The sequence below is a fragment of the Rissa tridactyla genome, chromosome 14 (assembly GCF_028500815.1).
Source record: "Rissa tridactyla isolate bRisTri1 chromosome 14, bRisTri1.patW.cur.20221130, whole genome shotgun sequence".
NCBI lineage: Eukaryota > Metazoa > Chordata > Aves > Charadriiformes > Laridae > Rissa > Rissa tridactyla.
Window position 1 is genome coordinate 13,088,172 of NC_071479.1, and position 19,225 is coordinate 13,107,396.

The window sequence follows — 19,225 nt, forward strand, 5'->3', positions numbered from 1 at the left end:
GGGATAATTGCTCTGCTGGGACAGCAGCCCTTTTCTAAAGGGGGTAGCTGGGCATGCAGCCCAGCCTCCGAGGGCATGAGAAGGGCATGGAGCTGGGCAGGAGAAGAGAGAGAAACTACAAATAGACCTGGGTGACTGGATCCTTCCCAAACTGCGTGGCCGAGCACGCAGAGGATGAGATCCTGTGCCCCCCAGGGCAGCTTGGGGGCCGTACACATCTCCAGATTGAGCTCAGGCAAGAGCCAAGTGCACCCTGCAGCTGATAACAGCCCCCCATCACCAGGCTGCGGCAGTAGGCCCCCCGCCATGGTCTCACCTGTGATCAATGCCCGGTGACACGAGTGTTGCCTACGGTATCAGCACAGGCTGGGGATGGAGGGATGGAGAGCAGCCCTGCAGAGAAGGGCTCGGGGGTGCGGGGGGGGGTGAAAAGCTGGCCGTGAGCCAGCAACATGTGCTGGCAGCCCAGAAACACCCCCCAGCCTGGGCTCATCCCCAGCAGCGTGGGCAGGGGGGCGAGGGGGGGATTCTGCCCCTCTGCTCCGCTCTGGGAGACCCCCCTGCAGTGCTGCCTCCAGCGCTGGGGCACCAACAGCAGAAGGACACGGAGCTGCTGGAGCGGGGCCAGAGGAGGCCCCGGAGATGCTGGGAGGGCTGGAGCCCCTCTGCTGTGAGGACAGGCTGAGAGAGCTGGGGGGGTTCAGCCTGGAGAAGAGAAGGCTCCGGGGAGACCTTATTGCAGCCTTTCGGTCCCTAAAGGGGGCTTGTGAGAAAGATGGGGACAGACTTTTTAGCAGGGCCTGTTGCGAGAGGACAAGGAGTAATGGTTTTAAACTAAAAGAGGGAAGATTTAGACTAGATATAAGGAGGAAACGTTTTGCAATGAGGGGGTGAAACACCCAGGTTGCCCAGAGAAGTGGTGGCTGCTCCATCCCTGGAAACGTTCGTGGCCAGGTTGGACGGGGCTTTGAGCGACCTGATCTAGTTGAAGATGTCCCCGCTCACAGCGGGGGGGGGCGGTACTAGATGGCCTTTAAGTGTCCCTTACAACCCAAACCACTCCATTCCTCTTCCTAATTCTCATTCTACATGGTGTTGCACCCAGGTTTGACGACGTCAAGCGCAGAGGGACCCAGCTGGGGCGGGCTGGCAGGACCTGCCTTGGCAGGGACAGGAGAGACCTGCTCCAGCTGTTCCCGGTGCGGGCCACAGCTTCACCCAGCACCTTCCAGCTGCGACCAGAGCCCTGGAGGCACGTTCACAGCTCTGGGCACAGCCAGCTCTAGGGGGAACAGAGCCTGAGGAGAAGGGAAGGTGTTTACTCGCATCACCCGGTGCATCGCCTACAGCCCTGGCCACAAACCCCAGCCTCGTGGCTCCAGGCGCAGGCCAGGAGCAGTGCCAGCCCACGCAGTTAAGGGCACCGAAGCGGACACAGCCCCGACACACAGGTGAAGGTCAGGGACCCAGAAGCAGCGTGGCAGCTCGAGGCCAGCCCTGCAGCTCACAGGGGGACCCCGATCCCAGCAGGGCCGTCGCTCCCCTGGCAGTGTCCCACAGGAATCCCACATCCAGGACGTTCCCCGGGGCTGGGGCAGCTGCAGGGCAGGGGCAGAGCTGCCCTGGCTCTGCACAGGGCGGTGTTGAGCGGGGACAGTGATCCGCTCTTTCCTTTGAAAGCCCTCTGCATCCAAGCAGAGTCATGAAATGGGAATCGAGGGCAATTATTGTCCCTCTCCTTGCCCCGTCTGGGACTCATGGCTGCCCAAAGCACCACTTAAAAGAGGCAGCAGCAAAGATCCCTCTGCCAGCTGTGGGGGACTTGGCTCAGGCCCCCCTCCTGACCCCACTGCCGACAGGGGCGGCTCAACCCCGGAGGGCTCTGCAGGGTGCTGGGGGCCCAGCTCACCCCACAACCTGCAGAGGGGCAAAGGAAGGTGCCCCACGTAGAGCCTCCAGGTTTGCCCCGAGCGGGTGCTGTCCCCTTCAGCGCAGGGCAGGGGGATGTGTGCCACTGCGCTGTGACAGCGGGGTCCCCTCCAGCTGTCCCCGAGAGCACCGCGGCCACCACCGCCCACAGCCAGGGGGGCCAGCCCCCAGGGAGGGGGCTTAAGAAGAAATAAGAGGTTGTGAACTACACCAGCATCGCCAGCACGGCTTCTGGAGGAGCGGGCGGATGAAGCTACAAGCACTGGAAGGGGTGCAAGTGGCTTCGTGACCCCAACCCACAGCAGCAAGGAGAGACCAGGGGTCCCCAGCCCCAGAGCACAGGGAAGCCCGGAGGGAATGGGAAAGGGCATGGGAACACGGCCTGGACCAGAGACCCTCTGGGCTCCTCGAGCTCAAGCCACATCCCCTGGGACAGGACAGTCCGAAGCAGCAGATAGGCTGATTTAGGCAGAGAGACAGAAGGATAAATTAAATAGTTCACCCCACTTTATTATCCCTACAGACAGGTGATTCTCCTCATAAAGAGGGTCACTTTTATTCAAACCTCAGGCAGAACAGGCACCGGACACCAGAGGTGGCATCATGAAAAGAGACAGCAGTACCGATGCCCAGGGAACACCTAACACCCTACTCCTGCAGGCAGGGGACACGCCAAGCCATGGCCTTGCTCCTCGTCCTCCTCCCTCTCCCCGGCTCTCTGCCCATCCCCACTCCGACACAGGGCAGCAGGCACAAGGGCAGAGCAGGGACTTGCACCTTGCAGCGAGCTTCAGGTCAAGGTCAACCTCAAGGCCAGGAGCCGGACAGGACAGACAGCACTGTACAGATAAAAACAGGAACGAGAAAGGAACTGGTCGGCACGGTGCCCAGCCCAGGGCAGGTCCAGCACCTTCTGCCCAGCTCAGTGCATTGTGCCACAGCGTCGTGCTGGGAGAGTCAGAGCACGAAACAACCCTGGGGAGAAAGGTCCTGGTCTTGGAGCTACGGAGGGCCAGGCCTGTGCTCCGTGGGGATTCACAAGGATCTTCTAGGAAAGTACCATAAACACCACGTACCGAGCTACAGTGGAAGACATCACTCAGCCCAAGCACCACGGAGCTGGGCGGGAAGGAGGAGGTATTCTGAGATGCACCAGTCTAACAGGACCCACGCTCAGACCACCCCCACTGCCCCAAGAGACCTGAGGAGGGGTGCAGTTCGCACTCAGGATGTCGCCCCGGGGAGCCGGCACCCACCACCAGGAGAGGCGAAGCTGCCATTTCTCCACGTGGGGATGTGCAAAGGAAAGAGCCCGTCAGCCTCCGCTCCGTCACCCACATCCAGTTAAATACAAAGCCTTGTCCTAAAGCCCATCCGTGAAGTCAGGCTCGCGTCAGCATCCTCACGCTGTAGGACATCACCTCTCCTTTTGAAGTCATCACGAAAAAACATTATAAACCCGGCAGTGATAAAGAAACATTTGCCAGGCCAAGCCAAATAAAGGGATGCAGAGGTGTCAGCCTCAACCTGCAAACAACCTGAAACAGCAGCTCAGAGGTACCGTCTACCTCGTTTGGGTCTATGGCTCATTAACTACAGGAGCCTGCAGACGTGTAAACAGCGACTATGGCATCACTACCACAAACTGGGAAGAGGGATTACTCCAGGAGGAGCATCAGCTCAGGCACTGCTCTAGCCCGGGATAGAGTCCCTGGCAGTCAGAACTCAGGAGGCAGAGCGCAGCCAGGCGTGCCCCATCGGATTTTTCAATCTTGTCCTCTGACAGTGGGACAAGCCGCCCTTCAACGGCCAGGCTTGCCTGGAGATGCCAGCAGGAGCGTTGAAGATGCATCATCTTTTTCTAAGAGTGGCCAAAATTCAGCCTAAGTCAGGCCAAGGGCACAGCAGCTGCCCCCCCACGCAGGCAGCACAGGCAGCGGCCGTTTGCCCCCGGGCGTTGGGGATCACAGGGTGGGGGTACAGTCCCTGCAGTCCCTTTAGAGACAGAAAAGGAGCAGCTTGAGAGCAGCACGGCTGGAAAGCCCAGCAGCAGAGCAGCGCAGGGATGCTCCCCAGATGGGGTCAGGGAAGTGCCTTCCCGGCTCCCTCCCACAGAGATGCCACCGGCAGCACCGCTGTCGAGGTACGACACCTGGAGTAACGGGTGCAATGGGTTTTGGGCACGAGTCCCACGAAACCCCCGGGGAAGCTCAAGGACGGGGAGCGGGGAGACAGGCGCTAGATGAAGGTAGAGTCCAGCTGGCTCGTCTCATGGTTATTGCGGGCGCGAGCCTCGAAGAGCTGCTTGATCAGCGCAGACTTCTCCTGCTCCAACTGGGTGATGCGTTCGCTCTTGTCAGTCACCTCCTGCACGGGACAGAGGACAAAAATGCTGCTCAGAGAGGAAAACACCGGCGTTTGGTGCTGGGATGGGAACCCCAGCAGTGAGCCCAGCCCTGGCAGGGGCATGGTGGGTGCCCCTTCCCCAGCAGCCCTGCTCCCAGACCCCAGCCGCCGCGTCGGCACCCGCTCACGACCTGCAACGCCTTTTCCCTCTGGCAGGGATGCCCCATCCCTGCCCACGGATCCTCACCCAGCAAACAGGTGGGCACAGCTGTGTGATGGGGGGTCTCTAGGTAAAGCCCACACGCTGGGATGACCAAGGTTGGCCAAGCTGAAGGAACACTTTCCACTGCCTTGTATTCCTTCCCCAGCCTCATCCCCCCGCTCCTTCTACCCCAGCCCCTCCCCAGGGGGATCTCCTCCCCCCGTACCCCCACTCACCTTGGTGAGAAGCCGGTTTTGCTCCTTCAGCATGTTGATGGCTTGCTGGGAGCCTGCTGAGGCTGGGGACGCCACAGGGACCAGCTTGCTCAGGGCCGAGGAGGAGTTCCCTGGCTGGAAAGAAGACGAAGGGCAGGGATGAGACATTGAGCTTCCTTCCCAGTGGTCCTGCCCAGGCTTTCTCCAAGGCCAGAAGCTGCTTCTGTGGCACAGGGGGAACTGAGAGGCACAGCACTGGCCTGAGATCCCAGCCCAGGCCATCACAGGGTCTCCACCAAGGCAGGCAGAGATGGGAAGCATTCCTGGTGGCGTGCCCAGTTCCTGCCAGGAGCCCGGCAGAACAGCCAGCTCTAGGAGGGCTGACTCAGCACCTCAGCAGGATGGTTTCCTTACTCACTTGACAATGGCTACATCTTTTTGGGGATCTCCTTTAGTCCCCCAAATGCCTTGAGCGTCCTTCAGCCCAGCTTGGCACCAGCTGTGCTGTCCTCTTGGCCATCCCCCATCTTGCCCAAAGAGCCAAGTCACCTCCCCAGAGCCCAGGGCAACTGTGGCAGCTCCAATGTCAGCCCAGTCACCAGCATAAGCAGGGGACAGGATGGGTCCCAAGCTCACAGAACCAACCACATGCTGCTAATCTGCTGCTCTCACCTTGCCGGTGGTGGAGAGCAGGTCACCCAGGCAGCGGTTCACCTCCTGCAGCTTGGGGAGCAGGCATCCCAGGTGGCTCTGGCTGCCCTCAGGGAGGAATTCCTGAGGATGGGGAGGAAGAAGAGGCTGGGGGTTATCATAGGGCTGGCTCCAGCTCCGGCCAAGTCCCAGCCCAGTTCTCCAAACCCACGGAGCAGCCCCAGACCCACCCCAATAACAAGCCCCAGACTCACAGCACTAGTTTTGTTCTTCCCCAGGAGCCTCTGGCGTTCCTGCATGAACTGGATGTGCTGGTGGTACCACTCCCGGGCGCGCTCTACCAGCTCCAGACCCTGCAGCAGGAAATCCTTCTCCTGCTCCAGCTCCTTCATGTGCTTCAGCTGCAGGACAGAGCACACAGAGGCGTCACCCCCTCCCCACCAAGGCTCCGCCGAGCCCCAGCAGCTGGCTTCTTCACGAGGCGCAGAGGGATACGGAGACAAGCCAAGGTCCCAGCCCCTCTCCCCACACAAAGCCGTGGAGGAGTGAGATGAGGGGCTGCCTGATGCTGCTCTGCGGGAAGAGTTCTCCAGTTTGGGAGAACAACTGAAGCAGGCCAAGGACAGTCCACCCTCCTGCTCCCCGCTGCAAAAGCGGGTTTCTCCACCTCGGATGCAGCAAGGGCAGGGCCTGCAGCCGCTCCCCGAATCCCCCGATTCCCCCCATCAGCCAGCAGCACAAACACACACGGCTCTCGGCAAGCAGCCAAGCTAAACGTGCAGACTGGAAAGCCAGGGGGAAACGTACAGCCACGTTTCACCAGCAGCCTCTTCCCTCCTCTGCTGCACCCCCGAGGCACCCTGGAGCTGCCTGCCCTGCTGCCTCTGCCACAACGCAGCCCGGCCCCCACCGCTCACAGCACAGACTGGGCTCCAGGAGAGTCTCCTCCGGGCACAAGTGGGACTTTGATCGCCCAGAAGCTGCCGGATGCTCAGTAATCTCTCCTGCTGCTTTGGAGACCATCTAGAAACGGGCAATTCAGCTCAGAAGTGACCCTGAACGGATCCCCACTCCTGGGGACAAGTGAGACCGCACCAAGACCTTTTTCAGGCTACCAGCGCTTCCCCACTCCCACCGCCAGCCCCGAAGCCACCCCACCACGCCACCCCAGCCCCGCTTTACCGTACCCACAGAAAGAAGCGCAGAGCCTTGGTGCTACGCAGGCTGTTGCTGAGGGGCATGAAGAATGTGCTGTATGTGGCAAGGACCCCCACCCAGCTCGGGCTGCATCCGGCGGCTGCCTGGCCTGCCCTGGTCCCACCAGGCTTGCTGGCCAGCACCGTGACCGGAGGAAGAGGCAGCATCCCACAGAGCAGTGGGACATCAGCAGCTCCGCTGGGCGCAGGGACGGATGGTATCTCACAAAGGATGGGATGCTCTGGGGGCAGAGGCAGCTTCTGGGGCAGGAGGGAGACAGGGCGCTGGACTTCACTGGTGCTCCCCGGGGGAGAAGGGGAGGGGACAGTGCCGTACCCTGGCCCGCCTGCAAATGAAAGCGCTCAGCCTCTCATGGAAGGTCTCATCCCAGCTACCCCCTGTGGCCACGGGGAAATCAGGCCGATCGATGATGGACTGTCTAAAAAGCACCAGCTGAGCTGACACCAGCTGTGGTAGTGCAAAGGGGCCTGGGGCTGCAGCACAGCCCCCGCTTCGCTGCCCAGAATGAACCCATCCCAGCGCACCCTGGGATTCGGGATGGACACGGCCGCTCCCATTCCCCTTTAGCCAAATTAGCCTAATTACAGCTGAGTGCCTTGTCTCTGGGGGACCCAGCATCCTCCCAGCACCAGCAGGGAGGTCACAGCACCACCCTGCACAGGGATTCAGTCCTCACTGGACTTAAGCCTGTTCCAGCTGTCTCTGTGCGGTCAGAAGTGGGGTCAGTACCCAAAGGCTCCTGCCAGGGAAGGCTTCTCACCTGGGGGAGAGGGACAGGGACCCTGGGGGAAGGAGCACACGAAAGGCAGTGCATACATGGGGAGGGGGAAGGAAAGGCAGAGGACCTCCCTCCCACTGCCCCCACCACAACTTGGGGAAGCAGAGGCAGGGGCAACACAAGCCCAGGAAAAGAGCGCCTGCGGCAGTGCTGAGGAACAGACCCCAGCTCTTGATGAGATGTGCTGGCCACCGGCTCCTTATCGCCAGTACCGGGCAGGACCTGGAGCTCCTGGCAGTGATGGGCTCCAGCCTGGAGCTGCACGCACAGGGAAGAGCCTTGCCAGGGAAGGAGAGACCTTCCCCTCTCCCAAGCAGCAACCCTCAGCCACCAAAACCCTGAGAGCCAGAGACCCCCCCATTCCCAGATGCAAACATCTACATTACTCCTTGCCAGCACCTCTCAGCAGAGACCCCTCAGCCAAAGACCACCCCAACCCTGCGCATGGCTGCAAGGCCAGCAAACCGTGCGTGCACAAATTCCCCTCCCCAGGCCAGGCATCGGAGCATGTTACATCCCCCGCGGCCAGCACCAGGCTGTCATCCATGCTGCCCGCGCCACCAGTCAGCCCTGCTGGCCTCAGGGAGCTGGGTGACACCAGGGCGCGAGGAGTGGAAATGCAGAGGTGACAGTCACAGCCTCAGCAGCAGCTCCGACACCCGCCAGAGCTCGTCCCACCAATCGCTCATCCTGCAGGCCGGGGCCTGGCTCTCTTCCCAGGAAAATTTAGCTTGAGCTTGTGGGCAACATGCCCAGGCAGCTCCTCCATCCCACTTGGGAGCAGTGCAGATCCCTTCATCCAGGCAATCTGATCCAAGCCTCTCCACCCGGGGATGGAGAGGGGAGCAGACCCCTCCATCCTGGCCTGCCCAGCTAAATTCGATGTTGATTTCTCTGTATTACTGGCAAAAGGTCTCTTGGGAGCCAGGAGGATCAGCGTGCTTGAGCCCTGCCCTCCAGGGAACATCTGGCAGGGGACACAGCCCGGTACCACCACTCGCCAGCGCAGAGCGTACCCAACCGTCACTGGAGTGCTTGGAAGGCCCAGAGACCCACCTGCTCCTACACCTACACGTCTGCCTTTCCCTGCCCAAGTCTTTGCCCGGGGGAAGGCACCCACGCAGTCAAACGCTGGCGCCATGGGCTGACCCCGCTCCAGGGGAGGGCAGGGGAACACGTGCCTCCTCCCTGTCTAGCACTATTCGGGAAAGAAAGCGGCTCAGATGTACCTTCACATATGTCAGTGGAGCTTTGTATCCAAAATATCAGGATGTGCCTGACACCACACAGCTCACACATGCAGGGTGGGGAGACGGCCCAAACAGAGCGGGTGTCACCAGAGAGGGACCCCTGCAGCCCACCTTCCTGCAGGGACCACGGGCCCTTTTGCTGGAGCCCATGACGGGGCTTTCCCCTTACCATGCTGAAGTCCACACCATTGGTGATGGTGTGTCTGCGGTGCTCTGCACGTCCCCTCTGATGCCTCCGAGTGTCCCCAGCTCCTGGATGGCTGCCATCTCCCTGGGACTGCGCAGCAGCCTTAGCATCACCGCCTGTAAGAGAGGAAAGCATGAGGCCACCAGCTGCTTGCAACAAAAGCCTCCCCACGGCCACTTCTATGGGACAATTTGCAGGGTGGGCTCGCAAACAGACCCTGCAGGGAGCAGCTGAGCAAAGCACCGGCCCGAGCACCTGCTCGCGTCTTTGTACGGGCAGGGCAGGCGTCAGCAACGGCTGACTTGGCTGTGCCAGGCTGGCAACAGACCTCAGTGGTGATCTTCTGCAAAAAGCAGGCAGCTTCCAGTCAACTCAACCGCAAGTGATAATGCCCCCCCTCCTCCTGTCCTCACGGGACCCCCGGACTCCCGCTTGGATGGTACAGGCTCTGCCAGGAACCCGACTCCTCCTGAAGGCAGCTCCTGCTCGCTGATGCACTTGGCCATGCAGATGTCTGTCCCGTTCCCCACCCCCCCGAAACCCCCGTGTCTGTGGGCTAACCATAGAATAAATCAGGCTGTAGGTTTTTCAAAGTCCTACTAAAATTCCAACATCCTATCCTGCGAAAGATGGACCTACTACAAACACATGACGCTGGTGCAAATCCATGCATAACCTATTTTTGCAGATTAAGTTCATACGGGCAGGTTTTAGGCTGGATCAGACACCCCCTGCCTGTGCCGCCTGTACACCAAGCCAGGTATTGGCTGGGCACCTGCGGAAAAGTCAGCACAAGCCCCGCACCGCCCACCCGGGCAAACTCGCCAGAAACCCAGCCCCGCAGCCCCGGCCGAGCCAGCTCAGATCCCCACTTCTGGCCGAGCTCTGCCTTGCCGCCCCGAACCGCGGTGCCCGTGCAGCTGAGGGTGCAGCCAGCACCCTCCCCAGACGTGCCCGGGCAGCAAACCTGCCGCACCTCCCTTCTTGCCCCGGTCCCCTGCCGAGTCCCCAGCAGGCCCTGCCTCCTGCTTCCCCCCTCGCGCTTGCGGCTCACCCCACTCTCTGAGCACAGCTTTCCTCAAGAGTTTCTTTCCCACCCCGGCTTTCAAACAAGAGCAAGCGAAGGCAGGCAGTGAGGCAGCTGGGGAAAACATCTCCTCCTTGGGACCGCTCCCCATGTACCTGCCAGGCACCCCCACCCATCTCCACGTCCTTCTCCCATGGGCTGGGCACACACTGGCTCCCAGGCGCCAGAGCTGCCTGGCACAGGTCTCGTCCGCTCCTGGCTGCGCAGGCACAGAGGGCTGCGAGTCCTGGGACAGGGCACACCGCCGCCTGCTCCTCCACAAGTCTCACAGACATGGACGCGATGGGAGATGAGGCAAGAGATGGCAGCCATGGCCGCAGGAGCCACCCCTCACCTTGAAGGCAACGAGGTCTGGGGGAGCTGCCCCACACCGGGGCTGCCTGCGCTGCCGCGTTTGCATCCTTTCTGCAACGGGAGCTGGACTCGCAGCAGGGAACGCTACGCAAGTGCCTCGCTCAGCCTGCCACTGTGTGCCGCTCCTTCTTGTCCATCACAGCATCCCACTGCTCCCACCAGCAAGTGGTCCAGCATAGACACATCTCCAGTGCGTCAATAAACGCAAAGTCTTTGCCGTCGCCCACTCATCTGTTTTGCCAACTGTCTTCGGTTTCATGTGCCCATATCTACCTGGGAGGAACCCAGCAAGACCGGTGCAACCACATACGTGTTCTCCTAGCAGACCCGTAGCACATCCTGCTTGGGAACCTGAGGAACAGCCCCAAACCCAAGGGTAGCTTCAAAAGGCAGAATCCCAAAGCAAAGCCAGGAGCACCTCTGGGAAGAGCTGCAGGGTAGAAACAACACGTTAAAAAGGTTTTTGCTGCTGTTACTTGGAAATGCCAGGCTGGCCCAAGTTGAGACTGTGGTAAGAAGGTGCTCCCTGGTCAAACAACTGAGCTCTGTGCACCTGAGCTGACGAGGTAGTAGCTAAAACAGGACACCGCTGATGACCTGGGATCAGTTCTTCTTAGGCAAAGAGCAGGACCAGCTCACCGGAGGTGGAAGTGACCCTGCCACGAGATATGGGCTGGCCTACTGCCCACCAGAGCTTCTCTGTCCCTTGCAGGGCCTGAGCCCAACGTTCGCCAGCCAGAGCAAGTGCCCAGGACCATGACACCTCGTGGGCGTTTTACACATTTATATCCCTGTCCTTGGCAATGGTCCAGACAATAACAGCTACCTACAAACCATCCCCTCCTCCTGCCAGAGCCACCAGCTCTCCAGGCAGCTGCTAGAGCCAGGCCACCCCAGCAGCAAAGGCAATGCTGTGCTGGGGGAGAAGGCCGTGCCCAGGTCCACCACCGACCTCCTGGGCAAGGCACCTTCTGCTCTGTGTCTTAACTTCCCCAGGTCTCAGCTCTCAGGGGAACCACAAGGGTAAAGATCCCCAACACCTAGACACTCGGACGCTGCCATGACAGGCCACCTAGGCACCAGAGGTAGGGAAGCCATCATGGTGACTTCCGTGTCCGGGCTCACCGCACTGCCCTTGCACTTGGTGGATGCTGTTGGCTCCCCAGCAACTGAGGCTGGTGCCCACCATCGGCTCATGGGCTGCTCCAGCACCGCCAGGCTGATGAGAACTTCTGGAAGCTGACTCTGAGCAGGGACTTCTTCAGAAGCACTTCTGCCCATAGGCTAGTGGAGGTTAGCAGAGAAGAGGGGACAGAATCGCTGTCCCACTGGCTCACTGCACCCCTGGATACACCAGGAGGATCACCTGGCCCCAGCTTCTGCCCTCTTGCCACGATTCGCATCCAAATCACCTCCGACGCGTGCAGATGTCCCCCTGGACTGGCAAGCAGAGCTAGGGTGGCATCCTGTGACCACCTCCTTCCCCCAAAACACAGGCAGGGAGTCTACTCAGACTCTTTGCAGCTGACGAGCACTGATACACCATCTCCCTGCCCTTGGTTGGGTTCTTACAGAAGCTACCTCAGAGCAGCCTCGAGCCCAAACGATGTAATCTTAACGGAGACAGGGATTCCTGGACCCACGGGCAGCTCTCAGCACATTTCTCCGCAGCAAGAAAGAGCCGTGTCCTGCCACGGCGGTGCCCAGCTCCCTCGCAGCCAGCTGAGGAGAACATCTACCCCTTCAACCGCTCCCCAGGAAACCCTCCGCGGTGGCAGGGCGCACTGGGCAGCTGTGCAGGATCTGGAGCTAAAAGAGATAGAACAAGGGCTGAGTTATAACGTTCACTAAGCTGCTGAATCAACCTGAAGTTCAGGCCTGTTGCCAGAATACTGCCCTGCACTGCGGGAAGCTGGCAGCAAGGGCTGAGGCACTAACCCTGCCCGCAGGCTCCAGACATCAGCATAACATCAGCCTACAATGGAAAGATCTCAGCAACCAGAAAGTTGCTGTAGTCATCTGCTTGCTCCTTTCCAGGGCAGAGCTTTCAATTTGTTGTTTATTTACCAAGCAGGATTTTTTCAGGTTTTTCCAGATTTACACTCTTGACGACAGAAGAGCCAGCCTGCTTAATAATATTCCCTTAGATGAAGCTCCAGTGATTAGTCTGGAGGCAAAACAGAAAGCAGAGAACCTCCACCACAGTTTCTTCTCCACCTAGCAGAAGAAGGGACTGGGAGGGAGCGGGTGGGAAGGGAAAGCAAGCCAGCCCAGACAACTTTCCCAAGGCAGAGAAAGTCATCACGCTCAAGTGTTGTAATAACAAGCACCAGCTCCTCACACGGACCTTTGTGTCCGTAAGATCTCAAAGCCACAACTCTAGATAAAGAATTATTACCTACACCAGATAAGTCCAGAAGCCTGGTTTCCTTATAACGTCTCTGACTGCCCAGCCACAAATCAAGATGCGGTGACAGTCTCCCCTTGCCAAGGTCAGCGTGGTACCCGGGGCTAAGGGGGCCTGGCAGACCCCGCACAGGGACCCCAGGTCCCGAGGAGGGGACAGAGTCCCCAGGGACCTGGTGGTGAGCTCTGCAGACAGAGCGCTGGCCTGGCCACCCGGACAGTGCTTGGGGACAGCAAAGCACATCTCCCTGGTGCCGCTTTCCCATTCAATTGTTGCTTAATTATTTATTATCGTAAATAGTGCTGCGGAATTATCCAAACAGCCCTCGCTCCGGCGAAGCTGCTCAGCTCTCGGAGGCCCCGTGAATCCCTGAGACCACCCACCCCCGAGGAAGGTCACCTACAGACTTTGCACCAGGGGACAACCACGGCCACGTTATGGTAAAGCCCTTAATTCTTCTTATCACCACTATAAACAGCCAAGCACCCACGCGAGGAGATGCGAAGGGAAGCACAGACGGGAGCCGCACGCTCGCCACCCTGCGTTACCCGCGCGTCGGCTCAAAGCCCACCACAGCCCAAGCCAAAACCAGCAGGAACTTTCGGGGAGTTTCACACCAGGCCCGCGGGAAGAGCTTGCTGCTGGTTTAAGCCCAGCGGGGGGAACAGGGCTGCGCCGCCGGGGGGACCCGAGCGAGCCCCCGGCCCCCAGCGCGCCTGGAACCGCCGGCGATGGCGCTGCCCGCACCGAGCCGGGCAGGTTCCTCCCCGCCCCCGCTCCCAGCTCACCTCGGCCGCGGTGCGGGCCGTGCCCCGGCTCCCGCTGCCCGCCGCTCTTCCCCCGCCGCTCCTCGGCACCCCGCGGGTTCGGCGGCTTCTCCGCGCTCCGCCGCCCGCCGCCGCTCTCCAGCGGGGGGTCGGCACCGGGCAGGGCAGCGCGCAGCCCCAGGACGAACCGCTCGAAGGTGAGGTACCCGCTGGCCGGTGCCGCCCGCCGCAACCCCTCCATCACCCCGGCGGGCAGCTCCCGGGCTTCGGCTCCCCGCCAGCGGGACTCGATCTCCCGTAGGTGCACGTAACCCCGCCGCCGGTCATCCAGGATATCGAAAAGAGTCCGCAGGCTCTGCAGGAACACCCGGGGGAGCCCCTCGGTACCGGTGGGGGGGAGCGACCGGTCGCCGCGCTCCGGGGCCATCGCCGCCGCCGCCGCCGCTCCCGAGCGTTACTCGCCGCCCCGCCCTCCCCGCGCTTCTATTGGTTGGAGGCGGGAGGCTCCGCGCTCTCATTGGTCGGTGGCGGGCTGCGGCGCTGGCCATTGGCTGAGGGGCAGGACGGCGGTTTGAGTTCCGCGGCGCCCGCCCCGCTCTCGGCCGGGCCGGGGGGCGAGGGGTCCCTCCCGAGGGACCGGGACACACACCCACCCCCACCCCGGCCGAGAGCGGGGCCGGCCCATGGAGGTGTCTCCGCCTCCATCCCGCCGCCATCCGAGCCCTTGCACCGCCGGTAACGGCTCGGTGACCCCGGCCCGCGGAGCGCCGCGCCGGCCGATGTCCATCCCCAGCCCCCTCGGTACGAACCCTCCTTTCTCGCAGAGCCCCTTCTTTACCGGCAGAACCGCCTGCGATGGGTGCTTCTGCTGCCGGTGGTGATAACCAGCCTCGGACAGCTGGGTTTTGGCCCCTCGAAGAGCCGGTAACGGTGCAGAACGGCAAGTGGCTCTCGTTAACCTGCAGACCTCACACCCCTATATCATAGAATCACAGAATCATCATAAATGTTGTAGTCAAACTGATATTAACTAGAAAAATGAAACATAACATGTAATTGAAGCAACCAAGGGAACCTGCCGCTGCTGCTGAAAGTCCTCTAGACAGCCCCAACGCCATTTGATCGTTTATAGAGAAACAGCAACGAGACATGATTGATCTAAGATTAAATTAAGGCACTAACTACTAGACAATGTATCTGTGTTGATAAGCAGGACGTCCCTGTCGAGAGAGCGTTGAACTGTAGGCCTGGTCAGCAAACCGAGAAAACCACCTGGAACTGCCAAGATTAGAAGAGAAGTAGGAAAAAGGTAATTTCGGCAGGGAGAGGTGGTGACCACCGACTCATGGACAACCGCCCCAAATGATACCACCTACTCCAAAGAGAACAATGGAAGAAGAAAACAGAGTCTGCACACTAATTTACATAGGAAGTGAAGAAATCTCCACCTATCATTAAAGAGAGTAACAATGATCATGTATTAATTGTTAGAATATGTAATAATTGGTATTTATAAAATATATATATATATTCCCAATATGAAAAGGGAAATTTTTGAAGCTAAGGTGTGCTCCCGTTTTGGGACGAGCACCCTTCCTGCACATCAGACATTAATGGAACAAACTTGGAAATACCTCTGCCCTGTGTGCTATTGGCTCGCACACCAGGTAAAGAACAGATATGGGACAACATAAAAACTCCAGAGCAAACGCTGTTAGTGAACAGGAACAAAATAAACCCCCCGAACATGGTGTTCGCTCTCACTGCCAGCTTTGCACACTGCCAAGAAGCGTCCGTCCAGCCCCTCTCCCCGGCAGCATTCCCATGGGAGAGGGATGTCCAGCTCTTCTGCGTCAGCACCAAGAGGTCCTGCGTGCTTGACTTGTCTGGTGCTGTGGGGGAAGTGGGTGCTTCCAGTAGGAATTGAGGCTGGGCATCCCAGTGCTGTGGCTGGTGCCGCACCAGCAGCCACTAGCCAGCAGGAGCTGGACCCAAAGGAACCATGGACATGGAGAAAACAGGAAAGAAAAAGTACCAGTGTTGGCAAATGTGAGAGAAACGGGATTTAGATATCTCTTATAAACTTAGTATGAACTGGTATTCATACTATGATGACACCAAGCTGAGTGGTGCAGCCGATGTGCCAGAAGGATGGGATGTCATGCAGAGGGACCTGGACGAGCTGGAGAGGTGGGCCTGAGCCAACCTTATGAAGTTCAACAAGGCCAAGTGCAAGGTCCTACCCTTGGGTCGGGACAATCCCCGCTATCGATACAGGCTGGGGGATGGCGGGACAGAGAGCAGCCCTGCGGAAAAGGGCTTGGGGGCACTGGTGGGTGAAAAGCTGGACATGAACCAACAATGTGCACTCGCAGCCCAGAGGGCAAATCGCTTCCTGGGCTGCATCAAAAGCAGCGTGGCCAGCAGATCCAGAGAGGGGATTCTGCCCCTCTGCTCCGCTCGGGGGAGACCCCACCTGGAGTGCTGTGTCCAGCTCTGGAGCCCTCAGCACAAGAAGGACATGGACCTGTTGGAGCGGGGCCAGAGGAGGCCACGAAGATGCTCAGAGAGCTGGAGCCCCTCTGCTGTGAGGACAGGCTGAGAGAGCTGGGGGGGTTCAGCCTGGAGAAGAGAAGGCTCCGGGGAGACCTCAGAGCCCCCTCCAGTCCCTAAAGCGGCTCCAGGAAAGCTGGGGAGGGGCTGTTTGCAAGGGCAGGTAGCGACAGGACGAGGGGCAATGGTTTAAACTGGAGCAGGGCAGGGTTAGATTAGCCATGAGGAAGAAGTTCTTTACACTGAGGGTGGTGAGACACTGGCCCAGGTTGCCCAGAGAGGGGGTGGAGGCCCCATCCCTGGAGACATTCAAGGCCAGGCTGGATGAGGCTCTGAGCGACCTGATCTAGTTGAAGATGTCCCTGCTCACTGCAGGGGGTTGGACTAGATGCCCTTTAGAGGTCCCTTCCCACCCAGCACATTCTGTGATTCTGTATGATTCTGTGGTATTGTTAAGAGAATGGGTTTCTCTAATTTATACCGAAATTTGCCGTGTTTGTTAGATGCAGCAGCACATTAGCCCTAGGGAAAGGTGCTGCCGTCTTCTGCAAACTCCCTCTGTCAGATGGTGCATTGCAACAAAGCAAACAGCAAAGCCCTGGTGTCACCATCCCCTGCCACAGGCACCGCTCGAGGGCCCTGGGCAGCCACGAGCCGGCACCTCCAGAGCCCCCATCCCGGTTTGATGCTCATGGTGCTGAGAGAAGGAGCGTCAGGGAGTGAGTGTGCTGGAGAAGGGTGATGGCCAGAAAGGGCGATTAGCCATTGTCCAGGTGCTCAGGTTGTGAGGCTGCCTGTGCCACGGACACCTCCCCGTGCCAGGGGTGATTCCCTTTAGCTCTGAACCGGTTTCAAAGGGAGAGGGTGTCAGACGCTTGGCCCTCAAGCCCTCCCGTCCAGGCGGCCCTCACTGTGCTCCCCTCACCATCAGTTTCCCTGTCCGGGACAGGCACTGGGACTCCATCCCGGGTGTCTTCAGCACCACGGTCCTGCAGGCTCCCGAGCCCATTCTTGACACTTCTCCTCTCTGGAGTTTCTCAGCCGCGTCAGACCCAGGCTGCCAGGTAAATCACAGCAGCCCCTGGAGACCCTCATTGGGCTCTTCTCTATCAAGGACCTGCTCTGGCTGGTCTCCTCTGCGCTTCGGTTGGGCTTTTCGCAGCCTGCTTTTCTTTAAACCATTTATTTTCATACATTTCCCAGACCTGTCCTACCTGTTTTGACATCTCTGCTTGGCTTTGCCGTGTCTGACTGAACAGGTTCACGCCTGCGGAGGATACAGGGAGAAGGAACCAGTGCATCATCCCTCCCCTTTTTGCTCCAGAAACAAGGCACTGAATGTGACACTGCTCAGGTCTTGGGCTGTTTTGCTCAGCGAAGGCTAAATCTGCAGGAAAATGAGGTTTTCCCTAGGTTCCTCCCACATCTATGGGCTTGCTGGAACAGCCAGGAATAATAGGGAGAATTTAAAAGGACCTTAATGTCACTTGTCCCGTTTCCCTGCCTGGCAGGTCTATCCCACCAGGAAAACAATCCAGAGGTATCCGAAAGAATCCCTGGCATTGACTGTGTCTGGTGGTTCAGCCGAAATACTCTCGCTCCTCCATGTGGAGCTTTCTGCTCTGGCAACAGCGAGCTGGGATACAGCCGCCCGGTGCAGCTCCGGTCTCACCGCGCTTTCACGGCAAAGTGCCCTCAAGAGGCTGCCGCGAAACAGGTCAGTGTTTTCAGCCTTGGCACGGTGGGGTGAACGAGGTTTGGGAGATTTTGAAAATTCCTGGAAAAGGCTTTTTGGGGGTTGTTTTGGTTTGGGTTTTTTTGGTTCCCCCCCTCACTGAATAGTTTATCTTGGGGCCAGCCCAGGCTCCTCTGATTGACAGAGCCATATTTGGTTTTTTTTAACATAAGCAACGCAGTCGTTCAGTTCTCCTTCCTCCAAGCTACCGGGAAGGACCAGGGGCCGTTCAAGCCTGGCCCAACTCTCCCTCACTGCTGGCCCACAGGCACTGGCGGTCATGGCTCTGGTGTGGTGGCACCCAGGGCACAAGTGCCCCTCTCTGGGGAGGGCACGGGCTGTCTGATGTCCCCTGGAAGGCTGGTGTGTCCCACCAACCTGCGTTGCCTCCCTTGGAGGAGAGGTCACAGCAGACCACTGGACCACTGGGGGAACGGGGTGCTGCTGGTGGAGACTGGGGCACCTTCCTGCATGACACTGACCTTCTACGGGTGATGCTGGCTGACTGTGGCAGCAGATGAAGCCCCGTGCTGACTTCAGCAGCACGCAGATGTTCACATGTGAATCTTGACTCTGCAAGAGGACACATGGTGGCTGCAGCCGTGAGGTTTTCTCCTGGTGACCACATTCGAGCAGCTGCTGTGAGCCCCTGCCGCTGTGTTCTCCTGGGGGACAGCAAGGTCTGGTGGGGAACCAGGTGTGGGCTCAGTGCCTGCACGCTGCTGCCCAGCACACAGCACAGCCAGCACGACACGGCCCGCCACTGCCTGTCACGCTGCCGGCCAAAGCAGTGCCACAGCCAGCGTGGGCTTGTCCCCAGCCAGCACAGGTTTCCAGACCATACCCAGGAACTGTTGGTCGGGGCTCGGTTAAAACCAGACCAGGAGCTGTTCAACCAACAGTCCAGATGCCAAGGTCTGGTGCTACCTACCCGTCACTGTCCCGTTCATCAAGCGCAATTGGTGTTAACCCCTTCCTTCAGCCCCAAAGCCGAGCGGGTGCAGGGAATTACTTCCAGTGGGCTACCAAGTGTCAACCAACCAAGCGTCTGTGCCCAGGAACCCTCTGGGCAGAGGCTACAAACGGCGTGGGGATGTGGTCGGTCAGACGCAGCGGATTTTCCTTTGGGGAAGGGCTATCTTGTTTGATCTTCCCAGCTCTGAGATGCCATCCTGTTTTCCATCTCACTGCTTACGGGGCCTCTTGAGGACGTGCTCTGTTTGCTTTGGAGGGGGCCGGGCACTTCCCACAAAGTTACTTTTCTTTCCTCCAGACTGTTTTTTCCCTCACAGGCCGGTGAGCAGGAAGCCCGGTGGCCGCCTGGCGGCTTGCTGGCTGTCACGAGGGCTGGGAGAAGGGCGGCGGGCGGGAAGCTAAAACAAGCTGTCCGGGGGGTGGTGGGTTGGTTTGCTCGCTCTGCGACGTGCCTGGGTCTGCAGAGCAAGAATCTGTGTTGGTTGGAAACAGCAGTCACGCCGTCCAGTCTCAGCTCCCGCCCTTCCAGCTGATGGGGTCTCAGCACAAGGAGTTTAAATGTAGGGGCTTA

The 19,225-nt window shown here is 59.4% G+C and overlaps 1 protein-coding gene across 1 annotated transcript; it reads right to left on the minus strand.

The window, feature by feature from the left end:
- Positions 1 to 2,414: 2,414 nt before the first annotated feature.
- Positions 2,415 to 13,843, minus strand: SAPCD2 (suppressor APC domain containing 2). Its single transcript, XM_054220672.1, has 6 exons — positions 13,413 to 13,843; positions 8,759 to 8,892; positions 5,598 to 5,744; positions 5,365 to 5,466; positions 4,714 to 4,827; positions 2,415 to 4,296 (listed from the first exon to the last, which is right to left on the minus strand). The coding sequence occupies exons 1-6, from the start codon at positions 13,816 to 13,818 to the stop codon at positions 4,168 to 4,170; spliced, it is 1,032 nt and encodes a 343-aa protein (XP_054076647.1). The 5' UTR covers positions 13,819 to 13,843; the 3' UTR covers positions 2,415 to 4,167.
- Positions 13,844 to 19,225: the final 5,382 nt, after the last annotated feature.